The following is a 23,587-nucleotide window of genomic DNA, read 5'->3' as shown; positions in this document are numbered from 1 at the left end:
ATAAGCTAACAACGTATTTTTTTTTCCTCCTTGGCCATCATCAGGTTTCACTTCAGGGGTTTTGTTACTAATGCCAAATATCAATACTGTTGTATGCCAGGAACTTCAATTCAGAAGTACACTGGATTTTAAGGTCTGCTCACCAGATCACACCTGGGTACACTGGACACAAACTGGGCCCCCTGGCAGCCTAGGATAAAGCCAGCAAGGTTCAGCAGGACACAGACCACAGACAGTAAGACAAAGAGGTTCACCTGAAACAATAAAAGATCAACACACAATTGTTAAAGAAAGGCAATAAAATTCAATGAGGCAGCTTGGGTTGATTATAAAATGGCTAAAAAGGAGGTTTTTTAAAAACAGCTGTTTTAGATACTGTGCAAGGATGTAAAAATGCTTACCATCCAAATGAGTGAGTAATGCTACCTCTCTTCCTTCAACCCGTCTCCTATTCTCTCTCAAATGACTTCAAGTTTTTATCTTCCCTATTCCTCCCTGTCTCCAATTAATTCTCATTTCCTTAAATTCAGTTCAATAATAAACTACTTATATATTGACCATCTACAATGCATATACTTATTAAATACCTACTTCTGGTCTAGGCACTGGGAGAGTGCAGAAGAATAAGACTAAGTCCCTGCTTTCAAGGAGCTTACAATCTAATAGGAAAGATAAATACACCAAAAACTATGAAAATAGGACATGACCAATCCATATGAAAGGTAAGAAAGGAGAGGGTTTTTTCCCTCTTCATCTCCTTTAGTCCTGGTTATATCTTAAGTCTCTAACTTGACCAAGATGCTTGAGGGTGGGTGTCATGGATCCCTCTGACAGTTTGGTGAGGTAAAGGACCCTTTTCTCAGAATTACGTTTTTAAATTCAAGACATAAAATATATAAGATTACCAAGGAAACCAATTATATTGAAAGAGTTCTCAAAATAATTTTAAAAGCAAGTTCATAGACCCCCAAGTTAAGAATTTCTGATGTAGGGGTAGGTAGGTGGCTCAGTGAATAGAGCGCTGGCCCTGGAGTCAGGAGGACCTGAGTTCAAATCCAGCCTCAGACACTTAACACTTACTAGCCATGTGACCTTGGGCAAGTCAACCCCAATAGTAAAGCCCTCCCCCCTCCAAAAAGAAAAAAAAAAAAAAAGAATTTCTGATGAAAGGAACAGGGAGAAGAAAGGAAACCAGTGACCACAGTGGAACATCAAGGCTTTGTAGAAGAAATTTGAAGTTCATTTTTGAGGTTTTGAAAGTCAGCAATCAGAGATAGTCATGATATGCCTAGTATAAACTTACTGCAAGACAAGCCCAGAGGCACAGGCATAAAAGAAATTAACCTGAACTGGAAAGAAAATCAAGAAGAAGAAAAAAAGTCTGTTCATTTAACCCACTGCAATTTTAGCCCCTTCATCCTAATGAGGGTTCGTTGCCGTCCGATACATCACTCCAGTCAAAGGAAAGACAGTACTTTTTTTTTTGAGTCTGATGGATGTTTTGAAACTACTCACGCACATTGCATTTCAGGTATCTGTAACTCTTCTAAGGAATGATTTATTCCATTCATGTTTTAAACAGCATTTCAAATAATCTAATCATTTTTATCCTTTACTTACAAAATCAAAAGTTAATTTTTTATCTTATCAACTTTATTGATTTTTATTTTATCTTATCAACTTTTTAAATTTTTTACCTTATCAACTTACATAAATGAGTGCATGAGAAGGATTTTCTATTGATTCTGTTGCTCTTAAAAACTGTTAACTTGAAAGGCAGTTCTTGTAGTAAAGTTTGAAATTTGCCAAATTCCCGACTCTTAAACAAAACAGGTCTTTGTGGTTCTCAGACAGAAAATAACAATTTGAAGAAAACAAGTTTTAGCCAGAACTGCTTCTTCAACGCTGATATTTATGAATAACATGTTACAGGCCGTAGCTGTGGTTCAGAAGCTTGACTGGAATTTTATCTTCCCATTCTTTCCTCTCCTTTGGTATTAACTTTGTAAAACAATCAATCCTATTCACATAACAGACATTTTTGAGGTTTAGGGAAACAGCAATGAGATCAGAGACAGGCAGGACATATTTAGTGCCATGATGTCTTTGTATTTACCATGGTTACACAACAAGCAAACTAAGATAAAGAATACAGTCTTTATTAGTGTCCCGGCTCAAGAGAGTTTAGGCACCAGGGATTAAATAAAACCATTTCCCCTGTAGTTTCCCCTAGAGCTAGATATTTACAAATATAACCCTATATAATTAAAAATTGATCAGCCGTGGGGGTGGCCAGGTAGCACAGCGAGTAAGACCACCAGCTCCAGTGTTGATGACCTGGAGATTGAATCCTGGGCTCAGATACTTAGCACCCACCCAGAAACACCTGGCCGTGTAACCTTGAGCAAGTTACTTAACCCCAATTGCTTAGGGGCAGCCAGGTGGCTCAGTGAGTAAGAGCACCGGCTCCAGTGTTGGGATGACCTGGATCAAATCCGGGCTCAGATACTCAGCACCACACCCAGAAATAACTGGCCATGTAACCTTGAGCAAGTTACTTAACCCCGATTGCTTTAAAAAAAAAAATTGATCAGCCTCAACCAAGCAAAGCATATTTGATAATGTAAACCAAGAACTATATTTCCATTTTTACTTAGGAACTATAATTTTGATCATAATTAGATTAATTCATTTTACAGTAAAGGCCCATCTTATGTAGGGGCTAGGATTCTATAGTCTCTCCATTCTCCAGTTACAGGAAACTATGGTACAGTGCTACAATGGGCAATTGAGTGGTATGGTGGATAGAGTGCCAGGCCTGAAATCAGGAAGACTCATCTTCCTCAGTTCAAATCTAGACTCAGACACTTACTAGCTGTGTGACCCTGGGCAAATCATTTAACCCTATTTGCCTCAGTTTCCCCATCTGTAAAATGAGTTAGAGAAGGAAATGGAGAAACACTCCAGTATCTTTGCCAAGAAAACCCCAAATAAATTTCAACAAAGGGTTGGACACAACTGAAATGACCCAACAGCAACAACAGGTGGTTCAGTAGATATAGTGCTGGGTCCAGGGTCAGGAAGACCTGAGTTCAAGTTTGACCTTAGACACTTGTTAGCTGTGTCACCCTGGGCAAGTCACTAAACCTCTGTCTGTCTCAATTTCCTCAACTTTAAAATGGGGATGATAATAGTACCAATCTCCCAGAGTTCTTCTGAGTCAATGAGATCACATTTGTAAAGCATTTAGCACATAGAAAAGCACTTAAGAAATGTTTATTTCCTTCCTTCCATTTCATCCTCTACAGAGCTGACAAACTGACATTTCTAAAGTCACTTATCATTCTTGGCGCTTTGATGGTTCCTCATGGCTTTACAATAACGTACAAACTCCTCTGTCATTTAAATCTCCAACCAATCATGTCCAGGTTAGTTATGCACAAGCACACTCACACACCCACATACACCTTCGTCCAGACTGGGCTATTCTCTATTCACTCCCCACAGTTTCGTCTCCTGCCCCCATCCCTTTGCCCAAGCTCTTTCCCATGCCTGGAATGCCTTTTTGTCTTACTTCCACTTCTTAGAACCCCTAATTCCCTTCAAGGCTCAATTGAACTGCTGCTTCCTTCCAGGTTTTCCTAATTCCTCTAGTTGTTGGTGCCAACTCCCTCTTGATGACAATTTATTTGGTATATATCCACGATTTAAGTATCTGTGAATACGGTGTAAAATGTAAGCTCCTAAAGCCAAAGATTATCTCACTTTCATTCCAAGGCACTTAATAAATTGATTGATTGATTAAAGCCCTCATATAAAGCAAAAATCCCCATAAAGTAGGGCTGGATGCTATGTGGGGCTCTATGGGATATCCCCATTTCCTCTTTGCCTCTTCTTTCTTCCATTTCCTACCTTCCCTCTTCCCTCCCAAAAAAGAGTTGGAAGGAACGGTTAATGAATGTACGACATGTGTGTTAGGGAAGCATCAGTCCACTGAAAGTCTGGACAGGAATTCTGCCCGTCCTGTTCATTACTCAGCATTGTCAGGCCTTGTAGGGCCCAGGACATTTGGTTTACAGAAGGCCTACTCCCTCAGTGCTACTGCATAGTTTTATATTTAACCCTAGACAATAACATGTATTATGTATGCATAATCTGTTCTCTCTTTTCCTCTTCCTTCCCTTTTTCTCTCTCTCCTTCCCTTCTTTCTTCTTACCACCTCTCCCCTCCCCTCTCTCCCTTTCCCTCTTTTCCTTCTTCCCCTCTTCCCCACTCTCCCTTCCTCTCTTTCTCTCCCTTTCTCTCTCTCCCTTACTTGCTCTCCCCTTTTCCCCCTACTGCATCCCTGTCTCTTTAACCAAGCTATACTGTACTGACCTTAGCACAAGCCCCAAACCATATATAAAACCATAAAATTAAGTGGTTTAAGCTCATCCCTCATTATGTTCAATGGTTATCACCACAAAGACAAAACTCAACACTGCATTCAAGGAAGTCTTGAGGCAGAGGTTTGGGGGAGATAACAAATGAGTATAGATTAAGTCTAATAAAGACAACCGTGACTTTAGTATTTTTGTGATTTTAGGCAATATAGAAAAGCGTTTCTCCCCTTCTCTGACCTCCTTTTCTAGGTCTATCAGTGCATAGTTATCAGATCAATACTATCATTCCTTAAAAGGTCATGTCAAGGGGCGGCTAGGTGGTGTAGTGAGTAGAGCACTGGCCCTGGAGTCAGGAGGACCTGAGTTCAAATCCGGCCTCAGACACTTGACACAATTACTAGCTGTGTGACTTTTTGCCCTCCAAATTGCCCCAATTGCCCTCCAAAAAAAAACAAAAAAAAAAGGTCATGTCAATCGATGACTCAGACCCCTCTCACTATTTCTCTGCTTCCTTGTTCAAAACATCCCTCCCTGACCACTACAGCCTATATGTGTGATCTTCCGCTCTTAGAAAAGAAGTTTCTTGAAGGCAGGGGACTAGTTTGTTTTGTTGGTTTGGTGGGTTTTTTTGGTTTCTTTTGTTCTTTTTTAGAAAAACATTCACTGTACCTAGCACAGGGTCTTGAACACCTTTGTTGTTGTTAAATCACTTTAGTCGTGTCTGACTGCGATCCCATTTGGGGCTTTCTTGGCAAAGATGCTGGAGTGGTTTGCCATTTCCTTCTCCAGCTCATTTTACAGATTAGGAAAATGAGGCAAACAAGGTGCCCAGAGTCACAGAGGCTAGTATCTGAGGCTGGATTTGAACTTATGAAGATGAGTCTTCCTGATTCCCAGTCCAGTGATCTATCCACTGTGCTATGTTGCCCACATAGTCAGTAGTAAATAAATATGTTTGAACCTCGAATATTTCCTGAATATTTTAATTTAATTTTCTCAAATCCGTAACATTTCTCCAATATTTAAGATATTGTTTCCCTAGGTGAAATTTATATAATATTTTAGGGCTTTATAAAGTGTTTTATGTCCATTATCTCATTTTATCCTTACAGCAACTTTGTAAGGTTATTATATCCATTTTACAGATGAACAAACTTGCCTAAGGTCACACAACTACAGAGCCAGGATTTGAACTTAGGTTTCCTGGATGTTACATTTATTTACTTTATGTTGGACCCAAATGGAAGAGTTGAGGTTCCCCATTTGCTGATGGCATTGTGCATACCCTGCAATCTTGAAGGGCTTCTCCTGAGGCTAGTGTCCTGAGATACTAGCCTGTATGACCCTCTGCAAGTCATTTAAGCTTGTTTACCTCAGTTCTTCATCTGTAAAATGAGCTGGAAAAGGAAATCACAGACCACTCCAGTATCTTTGCCAAGAAAATCCCAAATGGGATCATAGAGAATCAGACATTGCTGAAATGATTGAACAACAGCAACAAAAGTGTTCCAAGACTGTGTGCTAGGAACTATGAATTCTTTCTAAAACAAAACAAAACAAAAAAACAAACCAAAGTCACTCAAGGGAAACTGACTTAGCAATCCGCAAAGGAAAACCTAAATGAACAAAGTGGACTATTCTGATTATGATGTGCAATTAGATGGGAAGCCCCATCAAGTTGGTTCATTAGATGATATCTCTTAGACAGGGACTGTAGATGGAGAATGAGCTGGACCCTGAACAGAACAGGAGGAAAAGAGGGGGGCTGGATCACATTTCAGAAATTCAGCACTTTCAATCACCCCAAGCTTCTCTTTGTCAAAGCACATTTTTTTTTAATCTTCCATTTTCTTCTGGCAGTGACTACAGGACAATGAATCCTAAAAGACCATCATCAGAGAATCGTAACAGCCAGTGAATCAAAGGGCGATGAAAAGATGCAAGGTTGTTATAGGAATGTAAATTTTTAAGATCTTCCCTACCCCTGGGTTAAATGTACCTGGAGCCTGTGGTGGGAGGCTTGTTTCTCAGGAGATACTTTGTGATTGGGCAGTGGGTCAAGAAGGTTGTTACATTCTCTGAGCTAGGAGAAGGCTATATAAGCCCTGGTGGGAGGCTTTGTTTTGGGGCTCACTTTGAGAAGTGTTGTGTGATTTGATCAGATGAGACTGGGCAGCCGTTGAGAGCCCCCCAGCTTTGAAAACCCAGATGTTGATGCTTCCCTCTCTGGTAACTGTGATTTGGTATGGATGTCATGGTTGGACAGTTTGGAGGCCTGTCTGCTTGATATGTTTTTCTGTTTTCTTGTAACTTCTGTCTGTATACTCTGAAGGTCAGGGTGCTGACTTTCACCTGAACAAGATATGTTTGATTGATTGAAGTATGCTTGTTAACCCATTTTGAGCTGCTTTCCTTTAGCAAAGCACATCTAAGAATCTGTTGGCAGCCACCTTGGGGATGCTGGGGTGCTTGCCACTACAACTGTGAGCAGAAATTGGTTTCAGCATAATATCAAAGATGGCATGGACACAAAATATGGAGTAAAAACTATCAAAGAAATATGACTGGGAAAGAAGATGGACTTTTCATGTCATACAAGCTAACAGCAGCAAATGAACAGCACAAATATTGCACTAATAACCATGAAATGTGAAAAAACCCAGAGATCAACCTCCTATACCCAAAGGAAGGGACTTTTATGAAGGATTTATGTAAGGATGAGAGGTACAAATGAGTTACAACCTAGACTGGTCTCTGGCTGACCCAGCACCCCAATCAGCAATGTTTGTACCCTGAGATATTTTACATTGCCAAAGAAGTTATTGTTTTTTTTTCTCTCTGCCAAACACTCCTGATTCCAAGTGTGCTTTTGAAGGGTTTATTTTGTAAGAGATACAATCAAGTTCAGAAATAATATACAAAGGTAAAGTTAATTTTAAAATGAGTGCAAAAAAGTCTACTTAAAGTAATCTAAACAACTCCCAAGTTTATAAAATCTGTTTAAACTTATGATTCCCTGGCCCTCTCGCCAGACCTGGGCCTTGGTTTCTACTATAATTTCTGGGACCATGGCCCAAGCCTCCAGCTGGCATAAATTCATAATAGCATTCACCTTTCCCCAAAACCTCTGTGCTAATATGTTCCTTCTCCCTGTTTCTAGAATCCTAGGCTTACCTAATTGGGATGTCATGTGTGAGGAATGGCAAGAAAATTAATTTGAATGAACTATTATGTGTGTGCAAAGGAGGCAATGTATAATAAGGCTGTTAGAGTAGGCTGGAGCCAGATTGTCAGGAGTCTTAATGCCAAACAAAGGTACTGTAGACCTCATTAGCTGCTGCAATAGATTAATTTTCAAGCCCTCATCCACAATGGAATTGCAAAACATACTTGACCAAGACTGGAACCAAAGCCTGAATATATGGCAAGTAGAATTTCTCATCCTGACCCATTTCAAAGTAAAGGATGTCTATAGTGCTTTTAAATGTCTCCAGTATTTTCATAACTTATTTTAGTAACCTAGGTCAGTGTTTTATTGCACACACTTTTCTAGAAAATTCTCATCTCTAGTTTAAATCTCCCGTGCTATAGTTTAAAGCCACTTTCTATTGTCAATACATCAAATGCTCTGGGATTTCATAAGCATTGGCATTTCTTCCCCCAATATAGATTGCAACAATTCCATAACCTTACTAAATACTTCGTGAATTGCTGTGGCAAAACAAAGAAATACAAATTTATCATCTGGTGGTCCATAGTTTAAATGGTGATAAGCCTTTCTTAGATCAGTCTGGTTCAGAGTAAGCACTACATAAGTGTTAGCTATTCTTTATTATTTCTGAACTTTGCTAGGCTAGACCTTGATCAAGTCACAATCTGTCTTGTAGGTGAAACCATGTGTGTTAGTCAGTTCTAGGGCTTTAAGGAACAAAGGAAGCCACACTCACCTTCAACCTACTACAGAGTTTAAAGAAAACATATAAATGACTAGCAGAACCTCTAGGGATAAGGCTGGGGGGTAGGGTAGAGATGGACAGTAAGACAGACAGACAAGATGTGTGCTCCTCACCATTTTTGTGCCATACTGCACCCTAGAAAACAGCTTTATCTAGACTATATAAAGTGATTCCAGTGACCTACAGTTGTCAGAAGCTATGTAGTCTTACACTAAGGTAAACAAAGAGAGCTGGAACCTTTTACAAGTGCCTGAATCAAGGGTAAACAGACAGCAGGTGTCCTTGAAAACACTAATTGTGAGGAGATCTGATAAAAGATAAACACAGGGGTTGGTAAAAAGTCTGATTTCAGGGGCTAGTCCTCTCTTTACCACTTATGACCCGTGCAATTTTGAACAAGTCACTTCTCTGGGCCTCAGTTTCCTTCTCCAAAAAATGAGGGGAGCTGGAATAGGTCTTTTCCAGCTCTAAATCAGGCTACCAGTCTATCTTTTCTCTGGGGGAATGGACCTCGTCTAACCATACCTAGTTAGACAATACCTGGTCAGGCCCATAATTGAAGCATTTCTGGTTATAGCTAGTACTCCACCAACAAGCTAAAAATCTGAGGGGCAGCTCCATAGAACAGTGAGGAACTGAAGGCCTTTTATTCTAACCTCAGATTAATTAATGATTATTTTTCTGCTAGAAATGGCACAAAGGTTGCACGTTCTCTCCTTCAAAGGCCTTAGTAGAATCCATTCATCATGACTTGCTCTCAAGGCCTTGGTAGAACTCAGACCTGGGTTCGCATCCTGACTCAAACACATACAAGTTGTGGACAAGTAGACAAATAATTTAATCTCTCTGTACCTCATCTCCTTCATCTGTAAAATTAGGAGGCTAAACTGGATGTCCTTTAAAGTCTTCTTCAGCACAAAATCTATGAGCTTATAAACGACCACAACCCAGCTAATGCCTAATAATTCTTCAGGTTATACTGGGGGAAGCTGGAAAATGGAGGATATTTTCTGTGAAGGACTCACATGTCAGGCATCCCCTCATTGCTGTGCCCTGGAGCTTCCTAATTTAACCACGTTAGTGGTAAAATATAAAACTTAGCTTCTAAAAACTGGTCTGCTTGGCCCCCCAAGATACATATTTTTCTATAATTCTGGGTTTTTTGCTGCATACTTAAATAAGAGTGAATTGTTTTTATGGTGCTTATGCTTTTGGGGCTTTTAGCAAAGAGAGTAATTATTTTTCAATCCAGTGAACAACGTAGTAATCTCAATTTACTTTGCTCTATCCTTTTCCTGACCTTTCACCAACCAAAACAGAATAGCTCTCATTTAAATAATGTGCTAGATCGAGGCAAACTTAGTTCTCTCTCTTTTTTGTTTTGTTTCTTCTTCCTTGTTCATTCCATTGGTTATAATCCTTCTTTACAACTTGACCAATGTTTAATGTGAAAGTGTATGTAGAACTTATATCGAATTGCATGCCTCCATGGGAGGGGCGGGGGGGGGAGCGGGGAAAGAAGGGGAGGGAGAAAATTTGGAACTCAAAAACTTGTGAACTGAATGTTGTAAATTAAAAGTAAATAAATTTAAAATAAATAATGTGCTACAAGACTATAGAATGAACTAGTAGTGTATCCAAAAACAAATATTTAATTCAACAATTCATTTCCACTAACTTCCTTCCATTCACAAATGTTTTTATAGGATCTCATCCCATGTGGTACCAGACCCTGCCTTACTGGTAAGGGGAATCATTTGCTATTTATATGGGTTGAGATTTCTATTTTCATTTCTGTGGGTTAAGATATTTTTCCTAATTGTGAATCTGTAAAATAGTGAACCACTTCCCTGGGGAAGAAAGCATGACTCAGCGTGGAGATTGCTGGAGCTGACAGCTGGGTAATAGATAGATGTCCACTGCTGATTGACTCTGGAGTATGGTTTGTCTATCATCTAAAAGCTGCCTGTATCCTGGAAGCCAGTGGACTTCTGTCATAAAGGTCAGGGTCAGTGGATTTCTATCAGTGAGGTTAAGAAAAGAAAGTGAAGTCTGGGAGAACACCCTGTGCTGGGAAGAGCAAAAAAAACACACCAGACTCAGTGGGAGGATTACAGAGTCCCAGGTTCCAAGGCTAAGTTATTTTTTGATGCTTGCTCACCTCAATGCTCACCCCGCCCCATCCAGTCAGATTTGAGTCCTGTCAAATTTACCCCCACAGCATCTCTCCCATCTGTCCCCTTTCCTGCATCCTCACAGGCTTCATTCTATTTTCTTGGCTATTATAATTACTTCCTAAATGGTCTCTCTACCTCCAGCTTCTCCTATTTCTAATTTGTTCTTGATGCATCCACTAAAAATCATCTTAGGGGCAGCTAGGTGGCACAGTGAACAGAGCACCAGCCCTGGAGTCAGGAGGACCTGAGTCCAAATCCAGCCTCAGACACTTAACACTTACTAGCTGTGTGACCTTGGGCAAGTCACTTAACCCCAAATTGCCCTGCCCTCCCCCCTCCAAAAAGCAAATAATAACAATAATAATAATAATAATTTTCTTAAGGCACATATCTCACCATCCCACTTCCCTGGTCAATAACCTTCAGTGGTTTCCTATTCCCCTTATATGAGATAAAATACCAACTTCTTAGCCTGGCATTTAAAGCTCCACCATTCAGGCTCAAACCAACCTTTCCAGGCTTATATCCTAATACTCTGCCCTTCTCACCTCCATGTTTCAGCCAAACTTATTTATTACCAGCTGTTCTGGTAATAAATCATGTCATGGAATGACTTAGAGAGGGCTGAATTTGGGTCAGGGAAGACAGACTTGGGTTCAAATTCCCTCTGCTGGCTATGGGACCCTGGGTAAATCACTAACCTCTTCTTCATCTATAATAGGAAGGTGTTGGACAAGATGGTCTCCAAGGTCCTTTCTAGCTCTCAGTCTATAGGTCTATGGTACGCCATTTGTCTGTACGTGTATACAGGCAACAGTGTGCTGGCAAACTATTTAACAACTGGCTCTTTAGGGGGGAAAATGAATTCATGACATACTTTTAAGTTTCATCTGTATTATTAACATGTTTTCCATCACTTTTCTAACTCTAGATAATCAATAAAACAGTAAACCAAGTCCTGGTTTACTGATTTCCAAGATGTAAAAGGGGCAGCTAGATGGTACAGCAGATACTCCTGAACAGGTCTGAAATCAGGAAGACCCATCTTCCCGAGTTCAAATGTGGCCTCGGACACTTACTAGCCATGTGACCCCTAGGCAAGTTACTTAACCCTGTTTGCCTGAGTTTCCTTGTCTGTAAAATTTTCTAGAGAAGGAAATGGCAAACTGCTGCAGGATCTTTGCCAAGAAAACCCCAAATGGGGTCATGAAGATCAGATATGACTGATACCAACTTCTTAGCCTGGCATTTAAAGCTCTCCACTATTTGGCTCAAACCAACCTTTCCAATATCCTAATACTTCTCACATTCCATGTTTCAACAACAAAATTGTAAAAACACACAGAAAACTTAACAAGATTCACTGAGAGGCAGTATACTCCTTCATCCCCTGTACTGTATTCTCATGTCTCTTGGGTTTCAGACTATTTCTCTTCCTTCAAGACCCAGCTCAAGCATTGTATCCCACATTGGGTCTATCCTGACACTCTCAGGTCAAAGCACTGCTTTTCTCCTAAAATCTTCCTAGAGCCTTTGGCATTTCTCCTTTGCTCCATTAAACCCCACTTTATATTAATTATACTTATTCTTTTGCATGTCATTTCATCTCATTCCTACCCTCTTCCCCCTCCATCCCCACTCTCTATGTTGAGCAGCAGCTAGGGAGAGAGCAAAGGCTATACCTTTTGTTTTTTCTTTAAATCTTTGAACCCTCAGCACTACCCTGATCTGGTGTTCATCCAGGGAATAGTCATTCCTGTCCCATAAATGTCATGTTATCTATTGTGGTGTAAAGAAAAGAGTGCTGGGATAGTCACAGAATCTCACAATTGGAGAGGCTCTAGTTCAACCTGTACCCGGTTAAGATTCTCCTCCATTACATCTCCAACAAACAGTCATGCAATCTCCGCCTGCAAAGCTAATAATAGCTAACATTTATATGGCGCTTACTCTGTGCTGGCAAAGAGCTTTAGAATTATTGTTTCATTTAAACCTCACAATAGCCCTGGGAGGTAGGTGTTATTATTCCCATTTTATAAATGAGGAAACAGTAAGAAGAAAAAAAAAAGAAAGGAATTGTTGAGAGAAAATTCCTGTTGGTAGAGAGCCATGAGTTATTCGTATAAATGTCACAACTTATAAAATCCCCGGAGAAATCTACATAACAGATGCTTCCAGTGGAGAAAGAAAGAGTATGACTTCTAGAATGAAGATTGAAAACTGTATCTTGGTTCTCAATGATCTATAATCATACCCCTCAACTGGTTTCCAGTAGACTCAGAATCCATTGCTTAAGGAGTTAATGGCCAGGGAGGGACAGGTCTTGGCAATGACGGTGGTAATGGTAACTCCTATTTGCAAACTGATTTAAGGTTTGCAAAGCAAGCTCCCCTCAACAATCCAGTTATATAGATAGTACAATACTTGCTCACCTATGACCACATAATAAGTAGCAGTCATGAATGGAATCCAAGACTCCTGACTTTAAGTTCATTACTCTCACAAGGAACCTCTGTGCTCAAAAATAAAGCCATAGGCCCCACTGAAGATACTATGGCTTCCCAAGGGGACTCCACTAAGAGTTCTCCCATACGGATGCCTCTTCACAGAAGAGCCTGTTTTCCCTTGCCTATCAATTGGTCATGGATGTACCTTGCTCTTATCTATAATACTCCTGGTTAGGAAAGGGTGAAGTTAGAAATGAATGGCTAAAAATATATGTGCAAACTATGACCAGAGTCCTAAGTTCTGTGTTTACATGGACTGGATTTAATTTGGGGAGAGGACGGTTTTCAAGGATCATATCTTGGTCATCCATTTTGCCCCTACACAGAATTTCCTCTGGGAAATCTCAGAAACTTATGTTTAGGTTTACACAGATATAAGTAAAAGCATCTCCAGATCCCATGCAAGCATTCAAGATAACAATGTATAGTAGGTAATACAGCCTTTATTTTACCCCACAAACGGAATATTAAAAACACAGTAGCTCCTGAGTGATTGACAATAATTTTCTTCCTTCTCCAGTGAGTTTCACCTTCTCCATAGAGACCTATCAGGTCTACTAGATTCGAAATGTCATTATGTGGTTTGGAATCCACTTGTCCTAAGAAGCAGATCAAATTTGGCACTTCTGGAGAGGCTATCTCCTGACACTTTGGGAGTCTCTTCTATACTCCTAAGCATCCATGCAAGTTTTATAACACTAGGCTAAAAACTTGAATTTCCTTCAGAAGGGAAACGAATCTGAATTCTCACCACACACAATATAGCAGTTCCAAAGGGCAAAATCCAGAACGTTTGTTCCTCCAACTGTGGGACCACTTGCTCTATCCTCTTCTCCCAAAAGGTCTGTCACTGCCCAGTAATTCCATTTTTATTGCAGAAGACTTGAGCCCAGAATTCTCCAATGTAGCCATATGGAATAATTTTACTCTCTTGGGCATCATGCTTGAAAGCATATACAAATACAACATACTTGAGAGCATTTGCAAACAGGACATGCCTCTGCCAATGCCTAGGGCAGGTTCCATAGTGACTTCGGATCTAAAAACTTGTGGTACAAAAACTCTGAGTTTTCCATTCCTGCTATCTCTTGGGTTGAGTGACTGCCATTTCTAGCGCCAATGGAGGGATGATGGGTCAGGAGGGATGTTTGTGTGTGATGATGGGTCAGGAGGGGTGTGTGTGTGTGATGATGGGTCAGGAGGTGTGTGTGTGTGTGTGTGTGTGTACACTAATATGTGGGTATCATTTGCTTATCTTTAGGCCTCAGTTCTCTCTGGATTCATTTTTTTTAAAGTAGGGGTAGGAGAAAGGAATAACTTTAAAATGAAGACAGTCTTCCACAAGAATAGCACAAAAAGGCTGTGCAGAACTTGCAAAACCAACAACCAAAACACCTGTAATCACTGATACTCAATCACTCATCCTAAATTAGGCATTAATAGAGATATCCCAGGAGATGTCCCTCCATCCACCCAAGAAAGTTGACACATATCTTCCAAAGAGAGAGGCAATCAAAATCTTAAACAAAGACTCACCTCCCTTTGATGCTCTGTGCATGTGTTATGGTAATAATGATTTCTGAGATTCTGCATCAATGGATCATTGATGATTCATTGTATGTTATTAGCAGGTAACGCATCTATAGGAAATACATCTAATAAAAATACAAGATTTAAATTGAAAGGATGAACTGGGGGCAGCTAGGTGGTGCAGTGAATAGAGCACTGGCCCTGGAGTCAGGAGGACCTGAGTTCAAATCCGGCCTCAGACACTTGACACAATTACCAGCCATATGACTTTGGGCAAGTCACTTAACCCCAATTGCCCTCCAAAAAGAAAAAAAATGGACTGCAACTTATTATGCTAGAGCTAGTTCATAGAATATCAGGAACTATATCAAAAATAGAGTAATAATAGCTAGCATTTGTATAGTGTTTGAAGATTTACAAAATACATTTCAAATATTATCTCATTTTATTTTCACAAAAACTCTATTATTATTATCCCCACTTTACAGATGAGGAAACAGGTTGAGAGAAGTTAAGTCACTTGTCCAGGTTCACACAGCCGGTCAGTATCTGAGGCAGGATTTGAACTCGAGCCTTCCTGACTTCAGGTCCAGTGCTCTGTTCAGGTGGCCACCCAACTTTCTCAAAAGATAGCTCAAAAATCTGAGTAAAGACCAGAAAGCATTAGGAGAAATAAAGAAAAGATTATATCTATACCAGGAAAGAGAAAAGGACCCAGGACAGAGCCTTCGGGTACATTCACAGTACCACAGGGTGTGGTATGGCTGATTATCCAACCAAGGAGACTGAGGAATGTTCAGACAAATAGTTCAAGTATATTATGAATTAAATAAGTTTATTTGGATCAGCTGTCATTTGTTAAGATAATTTCTATGGAAAAAAAGTGTTTTGTGTTTCTAGTTCCATACAATTAATCCTAAATTGGGGGCTGTCTACAACTGAGGTTCTTACAGCTAGGACACACAGGACATAATTACATAGTTATTCAATTCTTTTAACTTTCATAACATATTAACTAATTTAATTTGTGGCATACATTTAAATGCCTGCCATTAAAATCACTTATTAGCTACAGTGATGTAGAAAACCACCATGAAACAACAAAATAAAATCTTTATGAGGTATCGTTTAGCAAAAGGAATTCAATGACTGTACATCTAGTACCAAGAAAATCAACAAAATACATTTTATTTCAAACCATCACAAAGCCCAAGGCTCCAATTGCCTTAAACCTGTTTCTGGAGTTTACATAAACACAGAATTGTTTGTATAGGCCGTTTTAATCCTCAGATCCCTAAAAGTCTCTTCCTGTGTTCTATTCCTTTGACATCCTTTAAATCTTATCCAGAAATCTGGCAAATAAATTCTCATCTTAGAACAGTTTGTCTGCCAACAAATCAGACAAGGGGCTTAACTACAAACAAAATCAGCCATCTCTTTGTCTTTTCAAAAATTTTCATTTTGCAGTGACCCTGCCCTGATTTTTATAGTCCCCTTTCTTGTTTGTTTTTCTTTTAAAGACAACTTTTATTATCCTTCTATCTCTAAGTAAAGCTAAAAGAACTCTTCTTTTCCCTTTCCTCTCCACGGCTGAAGATACAAACTTTGTTTTGTTCAAGCACAGTTACCAGGAGAACTAAAAGTATTTATTACCTCCAATTGTTTATTCCTGGCAAGAATACTTGCAAATCACAATGGTCCTTCCAGGACTTCCCGTCCATGAAAAGCAAATTCTCTCTTGCCAAGACAGATTTTCTATATGGCTTTTTTACAGCTTGGCTCCCCAGTTTCCTTGCCTTGCCTTTCTTTACTTTCAGGTCATCTCCCTTTATTTCCAAGGAAAGGATTTTATTAGCAAGCTCACAGGCTGACTTAACAGAGAAGAAAGGCAGGTACCATGCCCACAGTACATGCGCTGCCTCTCAGATTCACCACGTGAGTCACATACTATTTTGGGGCCCTCAAACTATGAATTTATTTGAGTAAACAGGTATCTTGGCTGAGCACCAGAAGGCAAAAGTACCTTTCAGAGACTTAGACATGGCTCCAGTTCTTAGACAGAAGTTACAATCTCTTTCCTCCATACCGAGCATAAAAGGGTAAACTAGTTATGGTCTTTCCATGAATCAACATTGCTTTTGACAGTGAAAACTATTCTTGGAACACTGAACGTTTTCTATGAATTTTATTAATCATTTTGCTGTTGCTATCTGTTCTGTAGCACATTTTACTAAGAAAGCAACCTGTTATGAATCCTAACTATAACAGCAGCTGTAGGTTTCCAGGTACCATATTTGCTGTTTAACTAATCAAAAAGTTGGTTACAATTCCTTCTTTACCTCTTAGGATAAACATGGCAAAATAAATTCAAGATGGCAGAGAAGGAATCAAGTAAGATTTTCATTAGAATTATAGACCTCGGGTTGCAAAATTTAGGCTTTATCACTTCTCCCCTGATGTGGATACAAAGGTGCCCTAAGAGATAATATTAAGGGTTGCTCTTCTAGTAGAAATGATGTGGATACTAGGGTTAAAAATAATATTAGGGGAGTCCAGGTAGCACAGCAAGTAAGAGCACCGGCTCCAGTGTTGGGATTACCTGGATCAAATCCGGCCTCAGATACTTTGCACCACACCCGGAAATAACTGGCCGTGTAACCTTGAGCAAGTTACTTAACCCCGATTGCTTTAAAAAATAATAATATTAAGGGTTTTTATTTTCAATACTTTGTGTAGCCCCTAGTTTATTCTCTAACCTGAAGGTACCCTGAAATCTCTTCCCTTATCTTGAAATGCCATAAAACTTCCCCCTTGTCCTGGACCACGGAATTCCTTATCTCCCTCATCTTGGGTCATAAAATTTCCTGTCTCCCTTATCTTGTGTCATCCATCTTCCTCTTCCAGACCCTAAATCTCCAACCCCCGCTAAAAACCCTAAAATTACATCATCATCCTACAGGATGTATAGCTTTCTGCCTATATAAGTCTGGTCCTTTTGCCATATTAGTGCCTTTGTTTAGCTCCTTGCTAAATCTCAGGCCCATGTGCTTTTGCATTAATAAAGCTCACATTGGCTCTCCCAACTCTGACCCTCAACACCCTCACTCTACTCTCTGTGTCCCTCACCCCACCTTTCTCCAACTCTTTCAGTCTCTCCTTCCCCATAGCTGCCCCCTCCCTTCCCCTACTTCTTTTTAGTTGCTAATAGACCACTAGCAGTCATGACAACCACTCTACTCCTACTTTAAGCTGGAAAGGATTCAGAAAACTCAACTGTCCTCTTTCAGTTCGGAACCAGACTTTCCTTTTTGGTGATGGACAGTGACATTAATTTATCCTAAGAGGCAGAAGTAAGAAAATCTCTCAGAGAAGAAGGAGAGATTGAGGTATATTCATTCTAGCCCCAAGGTCCCTGAATTCAATCGCCCACCTACTCAAAAACAGGAAAGGGGAAGAGAATAAGCATTTATACCTAGATAGGTAGAACAAATATTATCTCATTTTATCCTTAGAACAACCAAGGGAGGTAGGTGCTGTTATTATCCCCATGTTACAATTAAGGAAACTGAGGCAAACAGCAGTTAAGGGGCCTGTCCAAGGTCACACAGCTAGTCAGTGTCGGAAGCCAAATTTGAACTCAGGTTTTCCTAACTCCAGGCCCAAAGTTCTATCTTCCGTAGCACCTGGCTGCCTCTCCTCAAAAGTAGATTCAGTTGCTATTTAATTTGTGTGATCTTTGGCAGTTGGTGATTTGTAGCAGCAAGCACCCCAGTATCCCCAGTATGCCAACACAGATTCTTAGATGTGCTTTTCTAAAGGAAAGCAACTCAAAATGGGTTAACAAGCTTACTTTAATCAATCAAACATATATCATTTATCTAGTTCAGGGGAAAAAGGTCAGCACCCTGAACTTCAGAGTATATAGACAGAAGTTACAAGACAGAGAAACAGATCAAGCCGACAGGCTTCCAAACTGTCCAACCATTACATCCATACCAAATCACAGTTACCAGAGAGGGAAGCATCAACATCTGGGTTTTCAAAGCCGGGGGTCTCTCAATGGTTGCCCAGAGTCTCATCTGGTCAAATCACACAACACTCCTCAAAGTGAGCTCCAAAGCAAAGCCTCACATCAGGGCTTATATAGCCTTCTTCTGGCTCAGATAATATAACAACCCTCTTGACCCACTGCCCAATCACAAAACACCAAGGTGTGGTCATTCCTGAAAAACAAGCCTCCCATCACAGGCTCCAAGTTCACTTAACCTAGGGACAGGGAAAATCTTAAAAATTTACATTCCTATAACATGGTTGACAAAAGTAGAAGTTGAATTATATCACTGCTTCCTAGCCAGAAGAGTTACTGGGTACCAGGGCGGGTATAATCTTAAAAACATAGTCACATTTCCAAGAGCTGTGTGACACTGGACAAATCACTTAACCTTTCTGAGTTGGTTGGATGAGATGAATGGGAAAGTCCCTTGCAATTCTGTCTTGAAAAAACTTTTAACACTTGCTGAGCCTCACTCCTCTCCTCTCCACTCCACTCTAAACTTTCTGCAGTCTGGTTTCTGATCACATCACCCAGCTGAAACTACTCTCTCCAAAGTTACCAGCAATTTCTTAGTTGCCAGATTCAATGGCCCTCTCTCATTCCTTACCTTTTTTGACTTCCCTGTAACATGTGACATTGGTGGGCACTCTCTCTCCTAAGACATTCTCTCCTCTCTGGGCTTTTTGAGACTATCAGTCAATAGGCTACAAGCATTTATTAGGCGCTATGGGCTAGGCATTATACTAAGGGTTGGGAATACAGAGGAAGGCAAGAAAAAGTCCACAAAACAAAACAAAAGACAAGGACCCTTCCCTCAAGGAACTCTCATTTTAAAGTGAAAGACAGCATGCCAAAATACTGAACATATAAGATATATACAACGTAAATGAAAGATAATCTCAAAGGGAAGACATTAGTGGAGAGGCCCAGAAAAGTCTCCTAAAGAAGGTGATGCTTGAGCTGAGTCTTGAAAGAGGTGGGGAAGCCAGAAGGCAGAGGTGAGAATACGGAACATTCCAGGCATGAAAGGTAGCAAAGAAACAGGTGATAGAATATCACATACAAGGAACAAGAAGGCCAGTGTCGTTGGATCATAGGGCATATGGAAAGGAGTAAAATGTAAGAAGGAGAGCTAGGGGGCATGATGTAGTGCCTAGCTGGGAGTCAGAAAGACCTGAGTTCAAATCTGACCCCATACACTTACTTAACCCTGTTTGCCTCCGTTTCCTCATCTGTAAAATGAGCTGGTGAAGGAAGTGGCAAACCACTCTAGTATCTTTGCCAAGAAAACCCAGAATGGGGTCATGAAGAATCAAACATGACTGAAATGACTGAACAACAATGAGGGAAGAGGGGAGAGTTTAGATGAGAAAATAATGAGTTCTGTTTTTTACATATTGAGCTTGACATGTTTACAGTAACATGTAACATGAAATGTCCAAAAGGCAGTTAGTGTTATGAGACTGGGGCTCAAAAGAGAAGAATCATCTCTATAGGAGCGATAACTGATCCTGCAAACACGATGAAATCACAAAGTGAGATAGCATAGAGAAAGAAGAAAAGATGGCCTAAGACAGGCCTTTGGGTGATACCCACTGTTCCTGGGCATGATAAAAATGAAGATCCAACAAGGGAGAATGAAAAGGAGTGGTCCCAGATAAGAGAACAATCAACAATGTCATAAAAACCTAGAAAGCACAGTATGCAAAAGATGGAGGTCATCAGTGTTAAAAGCGGCAGAAGTTGAGAAGGATGAGGAGTGAGAAAAGACCATTAGATTTAGCCATTATGAGATAATTTCCATTTGGAGAGAACAGATTCAGTCGAAAGATGAGGTTGGAAGTCAAATTGTAACAGTTTTAGAAAGAATAATAACAATAATACTATAGCTAGCATTTATATACTGCTCCTACTATGTGCTGGACACTGTGCTAAGTGCTTTACAAATATTATCTCATTTTTTACTCACTACAACCCTGAAAGGTAGGTATTATTATTACCCCCCTCCCACTTCATTTTATTTTATTTTGCCTTTTTGGAGGGCAATTGGGGTTAAGTAACTTAACACAAAAAAATTAGCTGTGTGACCTCGGGCAAGTCACTTAACCCCAATTGCCCTCCAAAAAGCAAAAAAAAAATAAAATAAAGCTAATTGATGTAAATTAGTTAAATGAAACTGAAGCACTAATTATTAGTGCTAAAAATTGGGTAAAACTCACCAGAATGAGATAATAAATAATATTAGAAGAGAAACACCCCATTCTTTCTAGGCTAACCCCTAGAACTTTGAGGAAAAGACATAGATGGCCCTATTCTAGGAGAATGATTTCAGAATGTAGGGTACATACCATTTTATTTTTGTCTTTGTATTGCCACTGGCTACCCAAGTATCTTGTTGTTATGGAAATGGGAATTTAAGATCTTCCCTGCCCCTAGCCCTTTGATAGACTTAAATGACTCTGAGAACCTTCCCAGATTTGAAAATATACTCTGCCCCCTAATAGGCTGAATGTGCTCACATGGAGCTTCTGGCAGGAGGCTTGTTTTTTCAGAAATGCCCACACCTGGTTGCTTTTTGATTGGGCAGTGGGTCAAGAGGGTTGTGACATTCTCTGAGCCAGCAGAAAGCTATATATACCCTGATGTGATTTTATTTTGGGGCTCACTTTGAGAAGAGTTCTGTGATTTGACCTATGAGATTCTGGACACCCACTGAGCCCCCCCCCTCCCCTTTGAAAACCCAGATGTTGATGCTTCCCTCTCTGGTAACTGACTAGGTATGGATATAATGGTCAGACTGCTGGAAGCCCGTCTGCTGATCTGTTTCTCTGTCTGTATTTTTTTGTCTGCTTGTAACCTCTGTATTCTCTGAAGTTCGGGGTGCTGAACTTTTTCCCCTGAACTAGGTAAATGACATATGTTTCATTAAAGCAAGATTATTAACCCATTTTGAGTTGTTTCCTTTAGAAAAGCAGATCTAAGAATCTGTGTTGACAGCCACCCTGCATGTGCTAGGGTGCTTGCTGCTACACTTGTACAAAGTAGTCATTTAAGAAGTACCTATTAAATTGAATTAATTAGCAACTGAAGCAACCTTTTTTTTCTTATTTAAAAAAAATTCTAAACAAAAGAGCAGTACACATAATTCACCAGTTTTTTTAGCAACTTCTATAATTTCTACTTTATAAGTTGACAATAGGCATATTAAAGCTACTTAGCTATCTTCTCTAATTGCCATAAGCTACCAGTCATATTTCTATCATATCTATTCATTTAATATTTCATTCCAGATCCCCCTGTTAGAACATATCTTACCTTCAGAACCTACCTACCTTTCTCTATCTGTTCTCTCTTATTCTTAGTTACCATTTACAACTATGGCTAAGGGAAGTCTAAATCAAGCAAGAAATAGAGTTCATAAGAGATAAAATAGACAATATAGATTAAATTAAAAGCTTTTATAAGAACAGTTAAAGCAGTTAGGATAAGAAAAAACTGTCAAATGGGAAAAGAAACTTTGCATAAAATATCTCTTATAAAAGTCTATTTTCTAAGACACACACGTATATGGAATTAACAGAAATACATAAGCTCGAGCAATTCCCCAAAAGATAAATGGTCAATGGATATCAACAAGTTTGAAAAGAAATGGAAACTATAAATGGCCAGATCAAAACAAACAAAAGCAAAACAAAAAATCACTAATAATAAGAGAAGTGGAAAATAATTCTGTGGTTTCACCTCATAGCTAGCAAACTGGCATAGATTACAAAGGATTGATGGCAAAGAGACTGCAGGAAGACAGTTACATTGTTGGCCCAACTGTGAATTGGTCCAACCATTCTAGAAACAATTTGGAAGTATTTGAGAAAAGTCACTAAACTGTTCATATCCTTTGATCCAGAGGTCTAACTCCTGGGAAAATAGCCCTAGTAATTTCAAAGCTCACCCTCTCCACCCCTCAAAAAGATACTATAAATAGCAAAATATTGATAGCATCACTTTATGTGGTACCAAAGAATTGAAAACAAAGTAGGTGTCTATCAACTGGGAAATGATTGAACAAATAATAGCATGTGAGTAATAATATAACTTAAGAAATAATATGAGGAATTCAGAGAAACCTCATCAGAGAAACTGAAGAATGAAGTCATCAGAAACAAGAAAACAATATACAAAATGACTACAGATATTTGAACAAAAAAAGAACAATAAAACAAAGCCTAATGCAGTGTAAGTTATAATGAACATTCTTGTCCCCGAAAAAGAGATGAGGAAATCCATCTCCTTCCTTTCCTTAGAGAAGTAGGAGACTGTGGGTATAGATGTTTCATACACTGTTTTTCTTTGTAACACAGGAAGGCAGGGCAAGGGAACAGGTATATCTGGAAATGACTTTGTTATAGTGCCTTAAGGTTTGTAAATCACTTTTTATATGTCATCTCATTTGATCCTCAAAAACAACCTTATGAGGTACATGCTAATAATATTCCCATTTTATAGCTGAGAAAACTGAGGCTGAGATAAGCTAAATGACTTACCCAGGAACATACAGCTAGTAAACCTCTAAGGTGAGATTCAACCCAACCTCGAGTCTTCCTGCCTCCAAGTCTAGTACTTGGAGTCAACCTTTTTTATACCTTCCTCAACTGGGAAGGATTACTTAGGAAACCCCCTAACTGAGAATAAGACAGGAGACAGTGACTTACTTTCCTTTGATTTCTCCACCTTCATTATGTTTGTGTGGGAGCAGGGCACTGAGATGGTGGTCCCTCTTCTAAACTTCTATTGATTAATTCTAATTTATATATATCTTGTTTTGTACTTAGTTGTTTTCATGATGTCTCTGCCATGACACTGTGGTCTATTGTGAGCAGGGACTATTTGGGGTTTTGGGGTTTTTTTTTGCCTTTTTGTATTCCTACTTCTTAGCATAACGCCTGGCACAAAGTAGGTGCTTGTTGACTGAGTGATGGATTAG

At 39.6% G+C, this 23,587-nt stretch overlaps 1 protein-coding gene across 1 annotated transcript in view; it reads right to left on the bottom strand.

The window, feature by feature from the left end:
- Nucleotides 1-23,587, bottom strand: part of ENTREP1 (endosomal transmembrane epsin interactor 1) — a 78,244-nt gene that overhangs the window by 25,471 nt on the left and 29,186 nt on the right. Inside the window, exon 3 of the mRNA XM_069086981.1 lies at nt 144-254. Within this exon, the coding sequence (XP_068943082.1) occupies nt 144-254 (111 nt within the window). The remainder of the gene's footprint in view (nt 1-143; nt 255-23,587) is intronic.

Source organism: Petaurus breviceps, unplaced genomic scaffold (genome assembly GCF_028583685.1).
Source record: "Petaurus breviceps papuanus isolate PSGF00001 unplaced genomic scaffold, PetGlider_PUasm1.0 118, whole genome shotgun sequence".
Taxonomy (NCBI): Eukaryota; Metazoa; Chordata; class Mammalia; order Diprotodontia; family Petauridae; genus Petaurus; species Petaurus breviceps.
Note: the sequence above shows the minus strand (reverse complement) of the source record. Positions and strands in the feature narration are given on the sequence as shown.